This window comes from Emys orbicularis, chromosome 5 (assembly GCF_028017835.1).
Source record: "Emys orbicularis isolate rEmyOrb1 chromosome 5, rEmyOrb1.hap1, whole genome shotgun sequence".
Lineage (NCBI taxonomy): Eukaryota > Metazoa > Chordata > Testudines > Emydidae > Emys > Emys orbicularis.
The window spans coordinates 18,454,354-18,479,573 of NC_088687.1; the positions used below are offsets into that span (position 1 = coordinate 18,454,354).

Genomic DNA, 25,220 nt, shown 5'->3' on the forward strand with positions numbered 1-25,220 from the left:
TGGAGGACTGAGAAGTACAAGCATTATCAGACATCAGGAGGAAGGTCTGGTGGTGAGGACAAAGAAGGTGTTGGGAGGAGGCCATGGGGAAGTAGCCCAGGGAGTTGTAGGTGTCGTGCAACTGTACCAGAAGGCACTCTAAACAGCTGCAGTCCACAGGGCCCTGGGCTGGAACCCGGAGTAGAGGGCGGGCCCGGGTTCCCCCCATACCTCCCAACTCCTGATCCAACACAGGAGGAATTGACCTGGACTATAGCTTCTACCAGAGGGGAAGGTCTCTGGACTGTTTCCTGACCCACAGGGTGAATCTGTGAAGCGAGCAAATCTGCCAATAAGCGCAGGACCCACCAAGGTAGAGGAGGAACTTTGTCACAGAAGGAATGATCAACTGCACAAATGAAAAATGGGAAATGACTGCCTAGGAAGGAGAACTGCAGAAAAGGATTGCGGGTAGTAGTGGATCACAGCCTAAGTATGAGTCAACCATGTAATACTGTTGCAAAAGAAGTAAATATAATTCTGGGATGTATTATCAGGAACACTGTAAGCAAGGCACGAGAAGTAATTATTCCACTCTACTCAGAACTGATAAGGCCTCAACTGGAGTACTGTGTCCAGTTCTGGGTGCCACGCTTTGGGAAACGTGAACAAATTGGAGACAGTCCAGACGAGATCAACAAAAAAAGGTCTAGGAAACATGACCTACGAGGAAAGATGGGGAAAAAATGGGTTTGTTTAGTCTGGAGAAGTGAAAGCTGTGGGGGGGAACGTGATAATCCTCAAATATGTAAAAGGTTGTTATAAAGAGGAGGGTGATAAATTCTTCCCCTTAACCACTGAGGACAGGACAAGTAGTAATGGACTAAAATTGCAGCAAAGAAAATTAAAGCTAGACATTAGAAAAAAACTTCCCAACTATAAGGGTAGTGAAGCACCGGAACAAATTACTGAAAGAGACTGTGGAATGTCTGTCATTGGGGGTTTTTAAGAACAGGCTAGACAAACACCTATCAGGGCATGAGTGCAGGACACTGGACTAGATGACCTATCGAGTTCCTTTCCAGTCCCACATTTCTATGATTCTATCACCCAACGGATACCAGCCCAAGATATTTGTGACAGAACAGGAACTGAAACCAGGTCTCCAGAGTCCAAATCTACAACTTTAACCACAAGCCCATCCTTCTTACCTTTCCTAATAACACTGACACAGGGCTAAAGCTTCATACACTATCCTTGCAGCCCATATCATGCCACAAAAAATGCATTTTTATAAAGCAGACCATAAATTTGGAACCTCAATTCATACCTGTGCGAGGAGGAGAAAGTTGCACAGGATTTCATATCCAACGAAGGATCAGACAAGTCCAGTTCAAATATTTCCAGAGAAGCATTGGTACTGAAAGTTGCATCCAACTGTTGAGCAGATGTACCTACGCAGAAACATACTATTGTATCGGAATGACATAATACAAAATACGGAACTGCAAATTACTAAAGTATCAAATCATACAAAGGAAATAAAATCTTCAGTGTCTCAGAGGTACACTGAACACAAAACAGTCAATTTTTTAAAAAGGGAGTTGAAAGTAGTTTCAGGTATTTCACCTGCCCCTAAATCCCCTTCCTGATTTTACAACCAAATTTTCCCATTAAAATAAAATTTAAAAAAAACAGAAAAGAAAGGGAGGTGTGTGATGTTTTCCTCTCCGCTGCTGCTGTATAAGAATCCCACACAAATATCAGAAGAAACTCAGAAATTGACTGAAAGGCAATAGTTTTGGCAGCCAAAACTACTGAGAAACTGCAAGCCATTGGTAAAGACTGGGTCATGTAATCCTATGATATAGGAGAGAGAAGCCTTGAAATTAAGTTACCAACGCTGCCGTACATTTAGGGCAAACATGCACGTTTACAAGGTATATGGTAGGCTGGGGTTTTGATTTCTAGGGAAAGCTGATACTCCAGAGGTTGAAAAGTGATTTCAAGTGGGTACTGCATTACATTCTCAATCACTATTTCAGCCTTCAGGACATTAATTTTCTATTATAAACTACAAGTACAGTGAGTATATTATAATCTACACCATATGCATAGAAAGCCCCATGGGTAGGGACCATACTCTTCAACAAGTTACCTGTAGCCAGGTAAATGGGATGTTGTTGGGCAGGGCTCCATGCCTGCATAGCAGTACGATCAATCTCCTTTAACTTCATCCTGCTAAAAGAAGATAACTTTTGTAATACAGAAAATCTGGAGGAAATGGCACCAGTACAAGAGGGGAAATGGGCTGTACATGGAACTGTGGGTATGATGTGGCATTTGTATGGAGGAGGGCAATGGTGAAATATTATTGAAGTTTACAGGAAATTAATATTTGCTAAACATGTTGAATGAAACTAAATAAACCTGGGGAACACAGCAACTGCTGTGAGAGTCTGTTCTTAGACCAAATGCCTTTGCTAATAAGAGTTTACATGATATAACTTGATATCTTGTAGCAGCTGTTACATTGAAATTAAAATACTGTCCATGTTTCTAAATGCCCATGTTTCTAAATGCCCAAACTGACATTTATAAACTGTCATCAGAGCTGAAACTACTGAAACTTACCACAAAGTCACTACTGAAAACCACCACATTGGTTTCTAAAACCATGTCAAAGAATTTCCTAATCCTGTTCCTTGGTAAGATTTTAGGGACATAGTTAACTTGCATTCTAACAATCTCAAGAAATTAATGTAAAGGAGTTTCAGGTGCAATACCTGTCCTTGAATCTGTCTGCCAATTTCTGTGGTTTAACAACAACATTTCCCTATTTTTAAATGTTGTGCAAGACCCACACAAACAACAATCCCTGACTGATTATACAGAGAAAACAATGAAATTGACTCCATGTAAAGGCTTGTCAAATGTACAAAGCAAGCAAGCAAAAAAGATAAAAACATGCTTTTTCTAATCTCTTTAAATTCTAGTAACTTTAGGTGTTAATTCTAACAATAGTAAGTACAAAAAATTTTTAAAGTATCCCTTTAGGTATGTCCCTCTTCCCATACAGGCTGAGGTAGCATGTGTATATAAAAAGATGAGTAACATGAAATACTCATTTCAGACATCAACAGTTTTTCAGTTACCATCTTCTACCCTATCACCCAGGAAAAGGTTATATGGTCCCCATAATAATGACATTCTGAAGTGCCAAGAATTTTCTCCTAATTGTGGTTTCCAGTTAATGGTTTAAAAGGAAATGAAAGTTTAAGTGAAAGCCTGAAATGCTCAACGACTTTGAGTCACACAGTCCTCACAAGAGGATTTATGCAGCTTTTGTGCATGAACAAAAAGTTGTGTGAAGAAGTGCAAAGGTTAATTATCATGTGATGCAAGATAATTCAGAAAAAAAAAAGCAACTGATAAACTGGTCTTCCAGCTCAAAGTTTGCTGGAAAATGCTCACATTTTTCATCAAATGCCTCCTAAACAGAGCCCAGCACATAGTAATCTAAAAGACTTTGCAACACAGAGACATTTTAAACGAAATATAATAATTCAGGCTTGCAAAAATTTACTTACTCAACGCAGGGATGGCATGGTAATTACCAGAGCTGGTTGTTACCAAGTAAAATCAAGGTTTTTACCATAGGGATAAAACTAGTTAGTCCCAGTTTAAGGCAAATTTGCTATTTTAAAAATTGTTTCATTCATGCACATCACATTATACTAGTTTAAATTACATATTCAAACTGTGGTTACTTAAGGCAGTAGCTACACAGATTAATTTAGGGTTGTACAAATAAAGAGCAAAACTGCATTCGGGTATAATAATATAGTCATTATGATGCTGAACATGGGAATGTCTATATATTTGGGTTTGTATTTTCTCAAGGAAGTTATACATGTCATGACTCATATTTCGATATTATATAAACAAAAGTCAAAAACATTTGATTATATAAAAACAATAATGCACAGTTGCATTAAGCAATCAGAAGCATGAAGAGTTGCAGACTAGCAGTTGTACTATTACTATAACTACAACAGCTAAAACAACGACCTTAACCCATTTGGCCTACAACATTCTGCAGCAGAAGACCAACTTCGATGTAGTGGATAGATTGAACCTATTCCTTAGTTTTTAATGGACGTATCCAAAGTTCGAAAAGATTTGTCCTATGCTTGCTGAAGTTGCTGGACACTGAAGCAATTATTTTTCCCACTTTCCTGGTTTAAACCGTATTTAGCAGCACTCCGTCCTAAACTAGTTTTTCCTGGAAACCTGCCAACCCTGGCCAAAGATGTATAAAATATAACTTTTTGCACTAGCTGGACTGGTGAGTTTTGCAAGGTTGCAATGGTAATTTGAAAATTACTTCCAACAGAAAAAAAGCGTTTGTTCAACCTTTGTAAAATGCTTATAATAATTAATCTAATGTCACACTGACCCAAAAATAGACTTTAAAATTGTAGGGCAAATTAATAGTAAGGCACAACATATCTTGTCCTCTGATTTTTATTTAATGAGGAACATTTTCTTAGAGAAGGGAGTAGTGGGAACACTCAAAATTTAAATGTCTTTATTGGCCACACTTACTCTATGATAATGGGAAGGTTTCAATTAATTCTTTCCTGTACTTGATTTCAATCTTGACACTACAGAAGTTCATTCTGACAACACATACCCAGATAATTATACTATGAATAGGGCCCACCAAATCATGGTCCATTTCAGTCAATTTCACGGTCATAGGATTTTAAAAATCGTAAATTTCATGTTTTCAGCTATTTAAATCTGAAATTTCACAGTTTTGTAATTGTAGGGGTCCTGACCCAAAAAGGAGTTGTGTGGGGGGGGGGGGGGGGGTTGCGATACTGCTACCCTTACTTCTGCGCTGCTGCTGGCTGTGGCGCTACCTTCAGACCTGGGCAGCTGGAGAACAGCGGCTGCTGGCTGGGAACCCAGCTCTGAAGGCAGCGCCGCTGCCAGCAGCAGCAAGGATAGCATGGTATAGTATTGCCACCCTTACTTTTGCTCTGCTGCCGGCAGAGTTGGGCCCTCAGTCAACAGCCGCCACCCTCCAGCCGCCCAGCTCTGAAGGCAGCAACGCAGAAGTAAGGGTGGTATGGTATGGTGTTGCCACCCTTACTTCTGCACTGCTGCGGGCAGGGTGCTGACTTCAGAGCTGGGCGCCTGGCCAAGGGCCACCCCACTCTGAAGGCAGCACAGAAGCAAGGGTAGCAATACTGCAACCCCCTAAAATAACCTTGTGACCCCCCTACAACTCCCTTTTGGGTCAGGACCCCCAATTTGAGAAAGGCTGGTCTCCCGCCATGAAATCTGGTCTTTTGTGTGCACACAAAAGACCAGATTTCATGGTCCATGACGCGTTTTTCATGGCCGTGAATTTGGTAGGGCCCTAACTGTGAACTCTGCATCTTACATCAAATATGCACATCATAATCAATATCAGGAGTTCTTAGACTGTTGCTAGACAAAGGTCTTTTCAACAGAGCTCTTGATAATTTAATAGGCAACACACAGTTTGTCTCACTCATCTGAATTTTGTATCCTTTAGGGGGATATTTTACAAAGTTAGTTTGTAGCAGACCTCAAAAATAATTAAAAAAATTAGATCTCTTTATATAACTGAATTAAAAACCATTCGAGTAGGGCACCTCACGCTGAAAGTACCATGTGTATCCTCATTCTACTTTTAAAACTAAGAAATAGTTTCAAATACCCGTCCCAGAAATGCTTTTCCCAAACTTGAGTGAGGTTTAGTTGGGAGTCTGACTCTAAGCCAAGCAGGTGTGTGCTCCACTGGGCTGAAGAACGCTGTTGTGTGACTGAACTTCAAACCCTTAAGTAAAAAGGGCAAGGTTGCACAATCCTTCTCTGAAACTGCTCAAGGAAAAGATGATTACTGGGTGTCCTCATCCAGTGTGCAGACACCCATGAAGCACCTGGGGAATCACAAAGATGCATATTACTGTGTCTAGTTCAATTTTAGATAAGGAATCTCTTGCATTTGTTCATAACAAGGCTTGCTTTTCCAGAGTTTTTTCTGGATATTAAAAGTGATTTCTAGAGTGGATGTACACATAAATCCTACTCTGATTTTCACATAGCCTATACTTTTACTGTTAAAAACAGCTATACATGCAGGGTACTCTGCTGCCCACTCTCTGCCAGGACCAACTGGGATCCCTCCCTCATAGGAGAGATCACTGCCAGGTGGACACCGAGTGACATTATTTAATGACTTCGATGAACCAAACACCATTTTAAAAGAGAACATAACAAAACAGATGGGCTCCCCTCCTCTTTATAACATAACAGTAAATTTCATAAATTCTTTAGCACCACAAGACTGGTTGGACGTCAGTCTAAGGAATACATCTGTTTGACAGTGTCTATTTTATACCATGGTAATGACATAGCTTCAGTTTGAGTCACAAGGGTACTGGCGAAGGAAAATTTGTATGTTGAAAGTCTTGCTGTTGCCATGTTGGCACTACAGCCCCATCTATACTGTCCAGGAAAAACACGTTACTGCACTTTTCTAGTGAACCACTCATAAATAAAGTTCGTTAGAGAAGTTCTAGCATGTGGCCTGATATCCTGAGTGATTCAGCACCTTTGAGGCTCATGTTTTTTTTCTTATACTTTTTACTTATAGCATGGTATGGTCAATATATTACAGTACAGAAAGGCTATAAAAGATGCATATATTTTACAAATGAAAATAAAAATTCTCACTCACAATACTAAATTCACTGACTAAAAGAGTGGAGAAATATACTTTCTTACGTGCACATTTATAATTACAAGTATTTTTACAGTATCCATTAATAACATCTGGGAGCTGCAAATCAAAGATTCAGGATTGTATTTGGGCTAGTCACTAGAAATATTCCCAAAACTATTTTTCCCATTCAGATAAGTTTTGCTACAAAATACCTGTATCTCCATGTAACTGTGGTAGGGTAATATTTACAAATCTACTAGCTTGGATAATACAAGCAAGACGAAAATCTCAAAATGGTTATTAATATGTGATCCTCAGCGCAATCGTGCAATCTTTCTTTGTCTTTCTAGAATCCCTTTTCCTAAAGAGCTTTAAGGCTCCATCTACATTCTGGTTTCCCTTGCGGTTGGATACTGTGTTTAAAGATGGCTTATACAGAAGGTTTTTGGAAACATGGTGTAGATGGGGCATAACATTTTTTAAATTAAGGTTAGGTTATAAACCCTAGAAGTACCAAATCCATATTACGTGCGTTTTGAAGTAAGTTATGAGATAGAGATTAGTAAAATATATTAAACAACCTCAGAGGCTATTATGACAAAGCTCCGTCTAATCACTCTTCCCACAACACTGATATCCACAGGACCCTCCACTGCTCCGGGTAGAGGGGCTGGGGGCAGAGTTTGTCACTTTTCAGCTGACAGCAAGGCGGCTTTCAGCGGTGCTTAATTTGTAATGAAAGAGGAGCCAGGACACAAGTAATGTTGCTACTTTAATAGCTGACAAGGCAAGCCGAGCGGTGCCGGGGCTATTAAGTGCCAAGCCTAGGGGTGGCGGGGCTTAGCCCTGGCACAAATTAAGCCCTGTCTTTTAGGGACTGGCCCTGCAGCAGGCGGCAGAGAAAACGCCCGATCCCAGTCCCAGAGCGGCAGAGCTAGAAGCAGAGGCCGGCCCAGGCCACGCCAGCGAGCTGGAAGCCCCGGGGAAGCGAGGCTGCTCTGCCCAGCGCCCGGGGGGGACCCTGCGAGATAGGGCCGCTCTGCCCACACGGAGCCCAGGCCCCAGCTGGCAACCCCCCGCCCTAGGAACGGAGAGACCCGGCAGCGCCCGGCCCGCTCCCCCGGCGGCGAGGCGAGGCCCCGCTTCCCCTCACCTGGCAGGGCCGGGCTCTCCGCGGCGCCCCACGTCCCGCTGCGGTGGCTCAGCTCCCTGCCCCCGGCCGGAGGCTCCTCCGCGTTCCGCTTCAACGTGGCAGCCGGAGCGCCGCCCTCGTCAGCCCCGGCTTCCGGCACCGAGACCCCGCCCGGCCGGCCGGCGCCTTCCGGGCCGCGCAGCTCCCAGCGCGAGGGGGCAGGCGGGGCCGGGTTGCAGAGGGGCCTAGCCCGTGCCCGTCCAGGCGGCCTGCCAGCGTTGGGCCTGCCGAGCTGTCACTACAACCCCGGCCAGGGCAGCCCGGCTCAGCCCCCTGCTGCGGCGGCTATGCGGGGGAGTTTTAATAGAGCTCTAATGGTGGAGCAGCTGGAGGCCTCCCCCCCCCCCGCCGCTTGAAGTGGTTTCCATCATACAGAGGGTTTAGTTTGGTTCAGGGGCTCTCCGTACCACTCTATAAATGGTTCTAGCAGCCCTGCCCAGCCTCAGAGGCCTGAAGGAATGAGACATTTGTCCCTTCTCCTTTCTTTGGTAAGAGCCCCAAAACCTTATAGAAGATGAGGCTCCAACGTACTTGCCAAGTACAGTTCTGCAGCCTCACATTTGTTTCTGATCTGTGACCAAATTCCACTGCCAAAATGTTCTGCTATTCAGTACAAGTCCCTAGCATTGAAGGCACAAAGTAAGTTGTGGGCAGCTGGCCCCCTTCACCATAGTTTGCCTCTCCAAAGCAGGGTGGCCCAAGGGCTGGACAAGCCCCAGCAAGTGCAAAGCGTTTTGAACACCTTTAGTGGGGTAAATGACTGGGATTTGCCATTTTCATGGAAAGGTCACATTTCTCCCTCCATGCTGAATATTATGTGAGACTGCTACTAGTATAATTCCCCAGGTGAAAACAAGGGATGGTTTCCTAACTAACAGCAGTGTTATGAGGCTTAGAGCTCATTCATGTTTGAGGCACTTATTCTACAGCAGTGAGAACAGAATTAATAGAAATAAAGCCAAGACGCCACATATGATGCCCTTGATTTAAATATGTTTATTACCAATACAAATGAACAGGATTTTACAACAGCCTCCAAAAGCAATCTCCCAAGATTTACAGGTTGCAGCTGAAACAAATGCTTTGAGACTGATTTCTTGCCTTCACTGCTACTTTTTCCACTATAAAAAGCATTACATCAGCAACTAGATTACTTTAACCCCCTCAATGAAAAAGAGGAAACAAATTAAACAATTTTCGAGTATCTTCGTTAAAGGTGAAAGAAGAAATTCAGATGGAACATAGAAACTCTTCACAATTACCTGAAAAGTAAAAAAGCATATTAGATCTTTGACAATATAGATACAGGTCTAATTTAGTGCAGATTAACATCTACTTCAACATTCTTAGGAGTCTTCGCTCAATAAGCCCACAACTTCAGTAAATGTTCTTCAGGTCTGGGGAATTTAGGAACAGCTCTGTGTAAGCTTGTCTCTTTCCCCAACAGTAATTGGTTGAATAAAAATTACCTCACCCATCTTGTCTCTGCATGTTAACAAGCTCAGTAACAGTTCAGTAAAGCCCACAGTCTATTACAACCACAACTAGGATGTCCTCCCAGTAGTGTGTAAACAATTTTTTGTATTTCTAGAAACAGACCCGTGCAATTTTTACAGGTTTATTTTAGAAAGCATGCTCATTACTGTCTGGTTCAGTTTATTTTAAATTATCCCCTTGTCATCTCCGAGACCTGGGGTCTGAATATTCAAAATAAACTCCTAACAAACATGATGGGTCTAACAAAAATAAAAAAGAATTCAGAATCAGAAACAAGGTCAGACCCAAATTAGTTGCACTGAGGTACTATAGTACACACTAATATGCTGTAATACACTGTTGAGATACACAATACCAGGCACAAACTGAATCAGCAAACAAAGAAATTAACAAAAGAGCATTAATGCTTACCCACGTGTCAACAAGTGCAGTCAGAAAAGTCTTAGTTCACCTTTCACAAGTCAAGAGCAATAATTTAATGCTGGGGAGGGAAAGGAGAAGTTATTTTGTTATATATGCAAACCGAATGAATTCCAGAAGTGTATTTTATGTTTTTCTTAATCTGCAAACTGAACTGACTACCAATGTTTTTAAATGTAGTTTGAATGTTTTACCCCATGTCCTCATCCAGTCAAACACTAATCACAGTGAGTCATGATGTGAACAGCAGTGAAAGGTTTTAATCATTGGACACTAGGCAAAACAAATTAACACAATACATTAAAAAACGTACAATGTTCATCTTGCAAATCTTTATGCGTAGTTTTTATACATGGTTTGCCAATTCCCAATCAAGTTCTAAACTTGATAAAAATACACTTTTTTGAAGAGAAAACCAAGTTAATTATTCTCTAACCACATTTAAAATGTGGGAGGCTCTCTAAACCTAAGATTATTTGACGCTTTTATTTCAATAGTTTTAAATATTCTATTTTCACCTTTTATTCACTTTTCTTCTCTCCCCCCCCCCCCGAACTTGCTGAACCATGATGTAAGCAACTTTATCTGCTCAGGACAGGAAACAGGCCAGCAAGGAACACAGGCCTTGGAGGAAGATACTTTTGGGGTAGGACACAAGGGATTCTACCACTGCAGCTACTGTTACAGGGCAAAAGAAATAAAAAAAACAGAGGCCCCCCTTTCTTTGATGCTTGGTACTTGATCTACACTTAAGTTATTTTGTCAGTTAAGTCAGTCACAGTGTGTGTGGGGGGGGGGGGAGGAGGAAGGAAGCCCACATCAGAGAAAAGGACTACTTACACCTAACATTGGCAAGTTACAGCTTCTTGCAATTCACTGCTAAGTTGCCAATCTCTCTTCTACAATCAGTTTAGACTTTGATGGGAAGTGATGCCCCTTCCTAAAGAATGTAGGTAAAATTAAGTATCTAGTTCTCATTTTTAAACAGCCTTAAATTATTGTTGGATTCAACAATAGTCTTTCAAATGTGAAGTTTAATTAGGAAAATCAGCTATACTTCAAAATCACTTAATGAAACCCTCACCTGAACAATAGCTAAGTAATGTGAACTTCCAGATTCCAAGCTTGCCTGGCAGATCTTGTCAGTAGAACAATCCCTAAAGGAGTAAGAACGTACATTTTAAAAGTGATTTTTCTTCCCAAAATTACATCTGTGCAAAAAGTATCAACATTAGCAGCAACAGTTATTTGCATTAGTAATAGTTATTGGCTTAACCCAGCCTTCCACTTAAGTTATGTCAGCACATTATGTCGGTTTTTAAATCACATATCCTCATCCAAACAAATACTAATCACAGCACATCATGATGTGAACAGCAGTGAAAAGGTTTTAATCATTGGACATGTGTCAAGTAAATATTAAGTGAACAGTAGCACTTAACCACCCCTTGAACCAACACTTCACTTGGCTCTAAGAAGAAAGTAGTAGATGTCTGTCACATGTGACAAAGGTTTCACTATCTGATAGCTAGTTGATAGCTTAGGTCCATTTTCTAGTGGGCTGGTTATCTACATTACAAAAGACAGCACAGTAAAACATTGGGTATTCTTCTAGTGTCAAGTGTGGACAACAAGTTAATGCTCATGGCAACTCAGTTACACTTGCACCCAGAAAGGTTCCTCCAGTCAAGGCTAAGGCATGCCAATGATGGAGTGAATCTTGCACCACTATTGCCTGCAACGTATCTGTTCTGTGGAACTTCAAGTTGGATTAGTTCATACACAATTCAGTATTGAGAGCCATCAATACAGCAAGTTCTTGCTGATGTTCCATCTCTCTCCTCCTTTCACCCCCTCATGCTTCAGGTAGATCAACTGCTACTTTAGCTTTAGAATAGCTGTCAAGGTTCCCTCTTTATCACAAGAGTCTTAAATTCCAGAACGTTTTAAATTCTTATACCAGAGTATGTCAGTAATTCTGCACATGCCCTCACACCAACATTAACCTTTACCTGAGATCTGTAAAACAGTAGTGCTCACTGGCTACTGGAGCTACACTGAACAGATCTGGTCCAGCACAGGAGAAGTTAGCCATCCACGGGTTTGTTCCAGTAAAGCACTTAAGGGTTAGTTTAATTTCTGCTGGTGCACTAATCAAGTTACGTTGGGCCTCTTTCCTGTAAAGTAGGCAACATAAAGAGCCTCACGCTGAAGTGCTCGAGCCTGCTGTGCAAGGCCTGAGCGGGAAGACGTGTCTCTAGACACAACGTGAGCCACCAGGCTCCCTGCCGAACCCCGTCAAGGCACAAGGACAGGCTAGCGCTAACCACGACTCACTTACCCCGGATCTGGGGGATGCTCCATGCGGGAGAGCGTTGGGGGGAGGCAGAGCGCTCGCAGGCCCCGGCTGTTCCCTGCTGCTACGTACCCGACTACACAGCACGTGAACTGGGACTCAGGTTCAAGCCCCAGGCCCCTTCCGTCCACACAGGAATGAGCCTATGACCCCAACAGCTCGGCCCCCCTCAGGCAGAGCCCGGCCCCGGCTGGGCCCCAGGCGGCGGGCGCGGAGGCGCCACGTGGCGCCCCGACTGCCTCAGCGCCTCCCCGCCTGGGGCCCATGGTGCTGGCTGGGGGCTGGGCAGCGTCCCCTCGGGCAGCTCCTTCCGCATCGAGAAGCCTGGTGCCCCGCTCCGCGCCAGCGCTACACGCCCCACAGCAGCTAGAGACAAAAAGGAAGGGGTGCGCGACCAGTAACCCGGATACAGCCTCCCCCAGACAGAGAGCGCCCCTTCCATTGGCTCCAAGTACGCTGGGTTTGATTGGTTGCCTCCTCCTGCGCCGTTTCTGATTGGTTCAACTCTCCTTTCTCTTCCCTCCCTATTTCCTACTTCCGCTTAGCCATGTGGGGTGGGGTCGCAAACAGTCCGGCGCTGAGGAGGTGTAGTTACAGGAACGCGAGGAGGACAGCGACCAATGAAAGCCTCTCTTCCATAGCGCAGGGGCTAGCGAACGGGGGAAAAAAAGAAGAAGCGAGAACCAATCAGAAAGGGCAGAGAAGAGGCGCTCACCAATCTGAAGGCGCGTTCCATCAGCGCTGGCAGTGACGGGAGCGCTCCCTAGTGCCGGGAGTGGGGGCTCTGGACTGGGCCGCCTGTGACAGCGGGACGTGGCCGAGGGTGCGCGGGGCGGCCGGGTGCTGTGCGGCGCGAGGGCCGTGCCCTGCCTGCGCGCGGACCATGACCCGCAGCTGCTCCGCTCTGGGCTGCACCACGCGGGACACCGGGCTGAGCCGGAAGCGGGGCATCTCCTTCCACCAGTGAGTGGGGCGGGGGCCCCCTCAAGCGCGATGGCTAGCGCTGAGAGGGGACACCGGGAGGCTCCCCTCAGCCCCGCGCGGACAAGTCAAACCGCCACGCGTGGGCTTCAGCAGGGCCGCACCCACGCGATCAGAATCACGAGTCACCTCCGCCCCCCCAGCTTAAACATCGAGAGATGGGGGGCGGGTGGAGAGAGTCACCTGAGCAGGTGGGGGGGGGGCGCCTTCCCCCGCAGCCGCCTTCAGTGGATACCTGGAAGGTATTTTTATAATGGAAAAAGGCGAGATTTTCTCCTCATCCCTGGACTCCAGGAGCTGGGACTTGAAGAGAAAACACCAACCACCTCCAGCGTTGGCGTGAAGCGACCTGCCCGGGGGCAATATTTTGAGAACCCTGGAGTGGGGAGGGAAGGCTAGAGCTTTAGGACGTGGTCTAAAGAGCCGGAGCCCTACTGGCATAGACTGGAGGGATGTGGCCACTCGGCCACACCTGAGTTTTAAAGAGTTAAACAGCCTTGGGATCTACACCTTCCCCACTGAAATCCCCGTAAATCATTGTGGCTTCATAATCCTCTTTCCCTCTGTTTCCCTCTCCTCTGCTGCAAAGTGAAAGATGCCACCCGCAACATCACAGAAAATGACAATAAGCGTAAATGCTGCAATGACTCTTAGAGCTGCCAAAAGAATTATAAAACATTCCTTTGTCTTTGGTACATTTAAAAAAAAATATTTGTACCAGCTCAATCCGTGGTTGAAAAACAGGGTGATGGTGGTGAGGATATATGTTCATAAACATTTTGCCCTGTTTTTCAAATTTTGCCATTTTAACCATTTCAGCAAGCTCTACTGACAGTGTTCTCAAATGCACAAAATAAAATTGAAAAAAAAATTATTCTCTTTCTTTTATAGTAATCTTAGAGGGTACCTGTAATTATAGGAGATTAAGTATTTTCAGACAGATTTTGTTTTTTAAAATTGTGAGTAGCCTTTTCAATTTTCAACTGAGATTTTATAATTTGACCCAGACTGTTGAGTAATATTTCAGGCTCCCAGAGCGGTCTGTAAAACCTCAGAACTTTCAACTGCAGATACCACAGGCACAGGACTTACCTATGAAAATTATTATGCTGAAGAGAATTAAAGGGAAACAGAGAGTCCTAGCAGGGCCTGATCCTGAAAATATTGTAGCTTTACTCAAGTGAGTAGTCCCATTTGAGTGGGACTGTCAAATTTACACATGTTTAAGTGTTTGCAGGATTGGAGCCATAGGTCCTGAACTACTGATCCCTACAATTATCTGCCCTTACTTAAAATGAAGGATGAATCCATTATTTGAGTTTAAATAAAATTGAAATTATTTTTTATTTCAGATGTGTGTGGGGGGGTGGGGAACAGGAGAGCACATGGGTCTGCTAAGAAAAAGATCTCAGGCTTTTCAATTCTCCATCATAGGCAGGTATGATTTTGAGGCCTTGATCTCACACATTAACATTGCATTATTGTTTTCCTTATCTCCAATGCAAAAAAATTAAAGTCCCAGTTTACTAACTGTTTAGTGTCACTTACTAATCAACATAAGAACAGCCATACTGGGTCAGACCAAAGGTCCATCAAGCCCAATATCCTGTTCTCTGACAGTGGCCAATGGCAGGTGCCCCAAAAGGAATGAACAGACAGGTTATCATTAAGTGATCCGTGCCCTGTCACCCAATCCCAGCTTCTGGCAAACAGAGGCTAGGGACACCATTCCTGCCCATCCTGGCTAATAGCCATTGATGGACCTATCTTCCATGAATCTATCTAGCTCCCTTTTGAACCCTGTTGGCCTTCACAACACCCTCTGGTAAGGAGTTCCAGAGATTGTCAGTGTGTTGCATGAAAAAATACTTTCTTGTGTTTGTTTTAAACCTGCTACCTATTAATTTCATTTGGTGGCCCCTTGTTCTTGTATTATGAGAAGGAGTAAATAACACTTCTTTATTTACTTTCTCTATACCACTCATGATTTTATAGACCTCTATCATATTCCCCCTTAGTCACCTCTTTTCTAAGCTGAAAAGTCCCAGTTTTATTCCTCTCTCCTCATACGGAAGCCGTTCTATACCTCTAATCATTTTGTTGCCCTTTTCTGAACCTTTTCCAATTCCAATATATCTTTTTTGAGATGGGGCGATCACATCTGCACGCAGTATTCAAGGTGTGGGCATACCATGGATTTATATAGAGGCAATATGATATTTTCTGTCTTATTATCTGTCCCTTTCTTGATGATTCCCAACATTCTGTTCGCTTTTTCGACTGCTGCTGCACATTGAGTGGATGATCTCAGAGAACTAGCCACAGTGACTCCAAGATCTCTTTCTTGAGTGGTAACAGCTAATTTAGACTCCATCATTGTATATGTATAGTTAGGATTATGTTTTCCAATGTGCATTACTTTGCATTTATCAACATTAAATTTCATCTGCCATTTTGTTGCCCAGTCACCAAAATGGCAGATGAAATTTAATCATGGGTAACAGTACACATACATCCTGATTCTTCCCCACTCACTTGTGTTGAGTTGTATCTTATGAGATGAATAAATTGCCCCTTACTTACGTACACATATATGTCCATTCTGATCCTTTAGTTCCCATTGACTGCAGTGGTGCAAGATCAAACCCTGTTAGCATGCACTTTTACACCAAAGCTTGATCCTGCAGCTACTCTATGGATGAAACCCTCATTAACTTCAGTGAGCAAGGACTCAGATATATATATATTTTTTTACATTCCCAACTTCATTTGCAAATGGTCATAGTTTTGCGAGCTTAAAAATAAAGTAATTCATCTGTAATTTGATTCCTCTGTAGATATTGACTATGTCGATTCACATCCCAAAAATAAGGAATGTAATATATTTCAAATCTAGCAAATGTACTTAATTCAGGACTCTTTCCGTGCTCAGTCCTTAACCCTGCAATTAGATGTGTGCAGGTGGACCATTCCCAAGTCTGCTTGCACCTGGCAGTTTAGAGTCCTAAATTTGAACTTTCAGAATTCAACTTTTATGATTTATCTCCATGGGAAAAAGCACTGTTGTATAACCCCAGAACAAAGTTTTCCCAAATTTCATCACTCTCTTCTTCCTCCACCCTCCCACACCCCCAAAAATTACATTTGGGCAGTACCAAGTATATGTGATTTCAGCCTGAATGCTGAATTTTTCTGAAAGTGAAAGTGTGCAGGTGAAAAATAGCATCTTTTATAACTGCTATATTTTGAAAAGGTTAGCGTGTATGTTTGAAAGAGACCCAGTCAAAACAGACAGAGGTCCAGGTGGATAGACCGGAGAAGGGAAGACGTCTTGCAGGCCTCCTCCATGCATGGATCTCCATCTGAATCCCTAATATTTCAGGGTAGATTAATATTGCATTTGCAGAGTACATGCTGGGGCATCTCACAGAGTGGGGTTCAGCAATTAAGCAATCCTAACGGCACAGATAAGACCTGCCTGATCTCAGAAGTGTTCTGAAGTGCTCCTTAATCAGTTTAACTGGGGAATTTGTAACTGTAAAATTGTAACTTTTCAAAACCAAAGTATTTGAATATTAAGGACACTTTTTCTGCTTTTTTACGCCTTTTATCAATTTGGAATGATACCATTGCCTTCAATGGAATTACTCAGGATTTACAGCAGTTTAACAGAGTAGAATTTCGCTCTGACTGTATTATGAGAGAGCTCTGCTCATGTTTCAGGTTTCCCATTGATGACATACAGCGTACAAAATGGATCCATGCTGTTAATCGAGCAGACCCCAAAAGCAAAAAGGTTTGGATTCCAGGACCTGGTGCCATATTGTGTTCCAGACATTTTGCAGAAGCAGACTTTGAATCATATGGTATGAGAAGAAAACTAAGGAAAGGAGCTGTACCTTCTGTTTTTCTATACAAGGTAGTTTAAAAGAACTTTTAATGCAATTACCATTTTTAATAGGTTGAAAACGCATTAGAAACCTTAAAGACAAATACTAAAATTTCTTGAAAAATTGAGGTTGCAACTCATGTTGTAAGGCTACAGCAACACAAGTTGAAACTTCTTAGTTTATTTTATGCTGTGTCACAAATACACTTGAAAGAGGAATGGGGGAAGGAAAACATTCTTTATAAAAGCCATTTTGAATAATTTTAAATACATTGCTGGCATTAGTGCTCTTTCAGTTTAAACTTAAGTAACCCTCATCCCGCTAACAGCTCTTCTGAAACTACTATTGCTTAGAAAGAACCTTGTCTTTTTCTAGTAAAGCAACTAAATCTAAGACAGTTTTGTTCTGATCTATCAATTCTAGGTAACTTGATTCCTGCCATGCCCATGAAAAGTACAGTAAAAATACAACCCTCTTGTTACTGTACATGTGTATTTTTTTCTCATATTTAAATATTTATTCTAGTAGGCTTTCATGCCTACTGGGGGTGGTCATTGTTTGAAGGATGAGGCTATAACCATGCTCAGAGGAAGGGTGATCTTTTGGCTAAAGCACAGATACAGGGGTGTTGTGAGATTTCATTCATGAGTATTTGGAAAGCGCTTTGAAATCCCCAGATTGAAGGCATTTTTATATATATGCAAAGTGTGGTATAACATTCTAATATCTATTTAATCGATTGTGGAAATAATATAGCTCTCTGCACTTACTTGAAGCTTTTTATAACAAGCGTTTCTGATAATTAATGATAGGAAGAATCTGACAGTTGAATTTTTGAATTGCATTACACCAGACCTGTCTCCTTTTCCATCACACCAGCAGTCTCTATATTTTATAGGCTTGTTACACCTTTGTTTTTCCTACATTCCAGATATCATCCCAAATTTTAGATCACATCCCCTATTTTCTGAATTCTTCCCTGGTGTAGCTCTGCTAATTTTATTCATCCCTTTCAGAATTTGAAAAGCCTCTCTTTTATAGTATTAACAAGTCTGGCTCTCTTACTCTTTCCTTGTAATTTAGTTCAATGTTTTTCAAACAAACAGTGAGTCCCAACTCACCAGTGGGTCATGGGACTTTCTAGATGGGTTGCAGGTCCCTAGGCAAACATACACTTCTTCCAGGCTGGAGCAGAAGGAAGGCCATGGGGGAAAAGGGATTTGGAGAGCAAACCTGCCCCGCACAAACCCCACATCAGCAGCTCCTGTTCTGCAGGGCTGGTCCCAGTTCTGCAGGGCTGGTCCCAGTTCCCAGTCTTATCTGGGCATTGCAACCTGGCACATGGGATCACAGTGCTATTTATGGTTGGTCTGGGTGCTCCTCCATCATAAGGGAGGGGTGGCTGGGCCAAATTTCTGGGAGTGGCATTGTGGCCTGCCACATGGGATAGCAACGCTGGGCCAAACCTGAGGAGCATTGTGATCCCATGTGCCAGGTTGCAACGCCTGGATTGGGGAGCCAGGTCCAGCCCTGTGGCACAGGAGCTGCCACTACAGGGTAAATGTGGGGCAGGCTCGCTCTCTAACCACCACCACCCCTGCCCCTTGGGGCCTCCCCTTTGTATCCGGCCAGGGTCAGGGTTGAGGTTCAAGGTGGAGGGTGCATGTATCTAACGATGTCTCTTATTAAGAGTCTGGGAACCACTGATTTGATTGTTGAGATCTGATGGCATCTTTTTTGTCCGGTGTAGTATCTTGAGACAATAATATCCTTATGCCAAAAAAACTTGTACAGTACCCAGCATTCAGATATGAGGGGAGTAAGTCCAAAAAAGACCTTTCTTAGAAATATCAGCACTTCCTATTTTTCTATTAATACAACCAAGAATCTGGCTTGCATTGTTTCACTATAGGTGTGCACTTGTTTCAAGTATTTTCCCAGATAATAAGCCCCTTTTTCTTTTCTGTATTGTAGGATCCTCTGAGTACATATCTTAGAAATAGAAGATCCCAGAAAGCATTAAAGCAGCCACTCTCACATAATTCTCCCGATGAGGAGGTCATTACTGCAGATCACAACTATAGCTTAAAGAATCCTGCAACGGCTGCTGAGCAACAGACAGAAATGAAAGAAATAATACAGTTGCCTCAAAAGAAACTTGTTGCAGCACGAAGGTGTCTCTCATACCGACAACGAAATGTCTTTAGTGTAATCAATGAGCTTGCAAAGAAGAAGCTGCTCTCTGAAGAAGCTATGAGCCTGCTGCAGGCCCAGTTTTCAGGTATTAAGGGCATTGGTTAGACAGTAAACTCTTCAGTGCAGAAACTGTACATTTTTTTCCAGTGCCTACCACACTGGGACCCTGATTTCAGTTGGAGGCCTCTAGGCACTAATGAAATATAAAAATAAGAACCACAATCAAAAGGCTTTTTCTTGAAGATGCTGTATCTCTAATTGGTTACTAAAAGTTACACAATATCGGCCTGTCCTCCAAGGTTTTTAGCTCCCTCAGCTTGTACTGAAATGAAGGTGAGTTGAGGGGTGGCCACGCCTCATATTTGGGCCCTAGAACAGTGTGTGATGTGAGATACTAGGCTTTATTGAATAAACATATTCAGCTTTAAGAGATTCAAGCTTGAATCTAAATTCTGTTTAAGTAAGGGAACCTTATATTCCTCTCTCACGTAGAAAGTGGTTAGAAAATTGGCTCTGTTCATTTTGATAATATGAGAGAAAAACCACTTAAATTGCTTTAATCCTGAGTCATGAATAATAATACCTAGCACTTATATAGCACTTTTCATCTGTAGATCTCAAAGCAACTTTAAATGCGACTTGAAGTCTTTAAATCATGATTTGGGGACTTCAACAGCTGAATCAAGGGAGAGAATTATTCCAGGAGTGGGTGGGTCAGCTTTTGTGGCCTGCATCATGCGGGAGATCAGACTAGATGATCATAATGGTCCCTTCTGACCTTAAAGTCTATGAGTAACTTTTTCCAGCTAATTCAGGAACAGCATTGATCCTCTCTGAATGGAGCCACATTTCATCCTTCTCCTTTAGAAGGATGTTGGCTGTGACATGGGTCCTTAAAGGCAGTGAAGTGTTAGGGTCCGAGGAAAATGGGGATATCTGGGTTGTGAGTAATGTTAAATATTAAGTGCCACCCCTGTCTAGAAAGCAAACAAGTCGGGATAAGACAGAATCCACTGCAACACCCAGAGAAAGAGGCTAGCATAAGCGAGAGAGTTCTGGCAGGGGCATGGAGGATTTAATTCCCTTTCCCCCTTCTGTAGGAGAGGGAACTCAGCAATCGTCTGAATTTTGCTTTATTACAACAAAAGTACTTGAGTGATAGCACTTGGGCATTAGGCTTGTGCCTTGTCAAACACAACATTCTTTTTTCTTGCCGTGTATCTCATGCCCTGCAATGTAGAGGCATTTTTCATCTGAATTAAATGATCAAACTGTTTACGCTTCTTACCAAAGCTGATCTATATTTTTAAAAACAGATTTGCAGTGGGAGCCATACAGCTGGAGACAGATGACTGAGTACTCCACAGAAATGAGGCAGTTTGCCTGTACTCTCCACCTCTATAGTAGTAAAGCCTATGATTATGTAAGAAAGAATTGTCCCCTGCCTCATCCTTCCAGCCTGACAAAGTGAGTATTTATTCTCGTTATCTCAAGTTCTATTTCCAGGTTGTCCTATAATAAGTAAGAGATGGAGTGTTCAGAGTAGAGATTTCATAAAAACCAATTCAACGTGACACCTACACTATTGTCTTACATTTTAATTATTTGTAACAAAGAAGCTAAACAGAAGAGACTGCGATTGTTACAGGAATATTAACTCATGTCAGAGTATGTTGTTGGGGGGAGAGGGAGGGAGGCTGTGCAGAACAGTTGCACCATCAGAAAGTAACACATCCAAAGATTAAATTTACAGTAGCAGAGGTAGTCAGAAGCATGCTGCATTCTTCCAAGTGAGTGACCACTGAGGAAAGATAGACATCAAGTGCTTGACTTTGATATCTGTATTCATTTCAGCATATAATAGAAAGGGAACAAATACTAAAATGCGATGACTACTTTCATTACTATTATTTACATAGTGCCATGAGTATGCATGGTATATTGCAAACACAAAGCATGACCGTGTCCCTGACATGAGGAGTTTACTGTCTAAGATCCAGATCCATTGACTTCAGTGAGAGGATGACTGGGCCAAATACTAGATAGAGAACAAACTGTAAAGATCAGTCCTGGAGAGGGAGCAGACTGCACTAGAAGAGATCAGTGCCCACATTTACAGAAGTGTGTGCAGCACTGGTCAGCAGAAGCTATTGAAGAGTTAGATGGGGTTCAGAGAAGGGAGATGAGAATGATTACAGGCATGGGAAAACACAACAACAACAAAACCACTTTCCTGAAAGGAGAGATTGAAAAGATTGGGATTGTTCTCCTTAGAAGGGAGAAGATAAGAGGGGACATGCTTAAAAGCATATAAAATAATGAATGTTAGAGAGGAAGTAGATTAGATGTCTCATGTAACACAAGAGCAAGGGGACACACACAATGAAGTTACACATTCAAAACTTATTGAAGGAAATACATTTTGTGTAAAAATAATAAGATTGTAAAACTCATTGCCACAGGAAGTCGTTGAGAATTTACTAAGATTCAAAGAGCTATTGACCATTATATGGAGAACAAGAATATCCAGAATAACAGTTAATGCAAAAAAGTTTTGGATGGGATAAAAATCTCACGCTTTAGGATTTAACCAGTCTCCACTTATTAGAGGTCAGAATAAGACCTTCATATGGGACAGAATCTCACATCTGCCTACTGTGGGTTTCTTTCTGGTCATCGTCAGACAGGTTACTGAACTAGATGGACCACAGGTCTGATTCAGTATAGCAATTCCTATGTTATGACGGGAGGCCAAGCAAACGTACTAAGTGTGAAGGGGAAATAGGGTAGGAGCTGTTCCAAGCATACAGGACAGCATGAAACAAATATATGAAAGTAGTATGAGGCAATAAAGGAACCATTGGAGAGAATGCCAGAGCATCAGACAGGTGGAGGAGAGGATGAAAGTTGAACTGTAGGAAAATACTGTTATGTTTCAGGCTGCAAAATGTATCATCCAGGTAAGCCTTATTACTTTATAAATGGATGCTATGTATATTAATTTGCATTAAAAGTCAGTCAGCATTTTACTAAAGCCTGTTAGCGGTTTCTTTCCCCCCCCGCCCCTTAGATTATAGCTCCTAATTATTTATATCCTCTGTCTTCCAGCTGGTTGTCTAATGATGAAGGTAGTCCAGGCTTCAGCAACAGTATTTTCTTTCACCTTCAGCAGAGAGTAGAGCAAGGAGAACAGGCATACCAGTATTGCTCACTGATGATCGAGGGTATGGCTCTCAAGAAACAGCTGGAGTGGGACCCTGGGACTCGACGTCTGGTTGGGTTTGTAGACCTAGGTGCAGGAGCACTTGATGCTGATGAAGCACCACTGGCCTCAGAAGCTATAGTCCTAATGGCAGTAGGTGTTCTTGGTCACTGGAGAGCTCCCCTGGGTTATTTCTTTGTAAATGGAACCACTGGCCATTTACTAGCTCAACTGCTTTATCAGACCATCAGCAAGCTGACTAACATAGGTATCAGAGTTCTCTCTGTGACATCTGCAGCCACTGCTCACGGTGTTGAGTTGGCAAAGGCGTTGGGCATCTGTATTGATGCCAACAACATGCAGTGCACTTTTCAGCATCCTCACAGTGCCACTCATCAGATCACATATTTCTTTGATGCTTGCCAAATGCTCCAGTTAATAAGGAACGTGTTTCAGTGCTTTCACAGGATACAGTCCATTAATGAAACAGCACACTGGCAGCACATAGTGGACCTAGTGACTCTGCAGGAGAAGGAATTACTGCATATTAGTGACAGATTGTCAGGAAGACCCAGAAATAGTGAAAGCTGTCACTTGAGGGTGAACTACGCAGCACAGCTGTTCAGTGAGAGTGTTGCTGGCACGCTGGAATGTCTCCAGTTGTTGGGCCTGTCTTCTTTTCAGAACTGCAGTGGGACCATCAAATTTGTGCGCTTGATGAGCTATCTGTTTGACATTTTTCACGGAAGAAGCTGTTACGGAACGGGATTGAAAGGGCCTGTGTCCTCTGAAAATTATGCCAAGATACATCGCCTCTTAACGGAGGCTAAAAGTGTCTTTGTTGCATTAACTGACACTTCGGGGAGACACTTCCTGAAAGGTAAACATAAATTAGGATTTTTAGGTTTTTTGCTTAATGCTGAGAGCTTAAAATGGCTTTACACAAACTATGTATTTCCAAAGAGCATGCCCTTCCGCTACCTCCTGACTTACACATTCAGCCTAGATCATCTGGAATTATTTCTCAGCACCCTCAGACAAGCATGTGCTAGCTGCGATAACCCTACCTGCATGATGTTCCAGACTGCTTATTCTAAACTGCTGACCAAGTATAATTTGACACCAGGATTACATCAGAATCTTCTTTTAGGTGACATGAACACCTTAGATGTATCTATTGTTCGTAGGACAGATTTGGCCCTTGATACTATTCATTCTCAGTACAATCGGGGTTGTGTGGCGATTCCAACAAAGGACTACATTTACTGTACAGGCCATATTTCATTTAACTCTACACTGAGTTATGCATTGACAGATCTGTCACTATATGCAGAAAGCATCACCTATACTGCTGCCTGTGTTGCTGAGAAATTAGCAGCTGCCATAAGATGTGAAGCCTGTGTCACTTCTCTCTTCGTGTCAGATGACAAAATCCTAAAATGTGGTTCACTGTTGTGCATTAAAAAGATCGGGAGCTGGAGTTTGCCATCAGAGAGCGTGCATCAGATTGTGAGTATTTCTGAGCAAGTCCTAAAAACGCATGCAAGAGTGAAAGGCTATAACCTAAACCTCAAGCAACAGGATATGTATTTAGAACAGAAAATTTTATATGAGTTATCTGAACAGAGTCACCTTTTCTCGGAGTTAAATAATCACCTATTTGATGGGGAGTTGTGTGTCACCAATCACTACACAATGCTGTTGAGGAACATAGTGCAATGTTATTTAAATGTCAGAGCTGAACATGCAAAAAAATGGGGTTTGGAATACTGTTCTGGAAGGCATGGAGCGAAGAAGTTGACTAGGAAACATCCATTTTCATCATCATTAAAGACTTATAAATCTATCCAAATCTTACCTGTGCCATAATTTCTTACTAATTTGTTAAATGATGGATGTTCCCTTGAGTAATATTTAGATAAGGTCTGATCTAGGCAACACAGGTGTCGGAGAACTGAGATGGTTGTTTCACTTGACCTCTTGGCAATACTGTGTCCAGCAGTGGCTAGTAAAGGAGAGTCTTAGGAGGATTAACTGTACTAGGTTCCAGTCATGCCTGGGGTTAGAAGTGGAAAATGAGTTTCTCACCCTAAATTCTCATTTATGCAGATTGCACAACCACAACCTATTTTAGAACAACAATGTCTATGGAAGGACTAGATTATGGAAGCTAATGGAAATCCACATTGAGGTTCATTAGCAGTTATGTGGGGAAGCTTGCTGAATACCTACCTATGCTATGCCTGGCTCTGGGTAGGGCAGTTGGCTCCTGACTATGATGAATACCAAGTTTACTCATACATGTTTAGAAAAGGGGCTGGTGGGAAAGAACTGATGGAGTACTATAGCAGCAGATAACTCCTTAGAGCTGCAGAAAAAATACTAAGAAGCAAAACAGCTTACACAAAGCTATTAAAAAAAATAAAATAAAGATTTGTACTAGAAACATGTTTTACTTGTACTTACTGATTACGTAATCACTCTGCCTTTCGCCCTTTAATTCCACTAAGAGCTTATTAGAAAAATAAAGGATTCCAAACTGCTTCCTTTAAATGCTTAAATCTGAACACAAATTAGGATAACATGAAGCGAAGAAAAGACCTTGATTTTGGCTACCCCAATGGGAAAAAAGTCAGTCAGGTAAGAAATAAAACTGATGGAATAGGGTCAGATGCAGGGGATCTGTCACAGAATGGAATGGATAGAAAAAAAAAGACTTGTTTCTCGATACATGATTCTACAAA

General features: G+C 42.4%; 2 protein-coding genes and 1 long non-coding RNA gene across 8 annotated transcripts in view; 1 reads left to right on the forward strand and 2 right to left on the reverse strand.

Annotated features, from left to right (window-relative positions):
* Positions 1-2,216, reverse strand: part of SEC31A (SEC31 homolog A, COPII coat complex component) — a 62,438-nt gene extending 60,222 nt beyond the window's left edge. For all 5 annotated transcript variants that reach the window (XM_065405459.1, XM_065405458.1, XM_065405461.1 and 2 more), the window contains exons 1-2: positions 2,138-2,216; positions 1,310-1,433 (exon numbers count right to left, since the gene is read on the reverse strand). In XM_065405459.1, the coding sequence (XP_065261531.1) occupies positions 1,310-1,433; positions 2,138-2,216 (203 nt within the window). The remainder of the gene's footprint in view (positions 1-1,309; positions 1,434-2,137) is intronic.
* Positions 2,217-8,907: 6,691 nt separating this feature from the next.
* Positions 8,908-12,399, reverse strand: LOC135879361 (uncharacterized). 2 transcript variants are annotated; one of them, XR_010561451.1, is made up of 5 exons: positions 12,193-12,399; positions 10,936-11,008; positions 10,692-10,791; positions 9,843-9,912; positions 8,908-9,196 (listed from the first exon to the last, which is right to left on the reverse strand). It is a non-coding gene; the product is annotated as an uncharacterized LOC135879361 (long non-coding RNA). The 2 variants fall into 2 exon arrangements; XR_010561450.1 differs by lacking the exon at positions 10,692-10,791.
* A 691-nt stretch (positions 12,400-13,090) lies between these two features.
* On the forward strand, positions 13,091-24,593 carry THAP9 (THAP domain containing 9). Its single transcript, XM_065404551.1, has 5 exons — positions 13,091-13,170; positions 16,912-17,107; positions 19,053-19,359; positions 20,591-20,741; positions 22,383-24,593. Exons 1-5 carry the CDS (start codon positions 13,091-13,093, stop codon positions 24,343-24,345), a joined length of 2,697 nt encoding a protein of 898 aa, XP_065260623.1. The 3' UTR covers positions 24,346-24,593.
* The last annotated feature ends 627 nt before the right edge of the window (positions 24,594-25,220 follow it).

What these genes read in the sequence shown, in the direction of transcription:
- THAP9 (XM_065404551.1), top strand. Translation starts at nt 13,091, where the DNA reads ATGACCCGCAGCTGCTCCGCTCTGGGCTGCACCACGCGGGACACCGGG. An exon ending in GCTGCAGGCCCAGTTTTCAG is followed by an intron (nt 19,360 to 20,590) that starts GTATTAAGGGCA and finishes TTTTAAAAACAG; the next exon opens with ATTTGCAGTGGGAGCCATAC. An exon ending in CATCCTTCCAGCCTGACAAA is followed by an intron (nt 20,742 to 22,382) that starts GTGAGTATTTAT and finishes TCTGTCTTCCAG; the next exon opens with CTGGTTGTCTAATGATGAAG.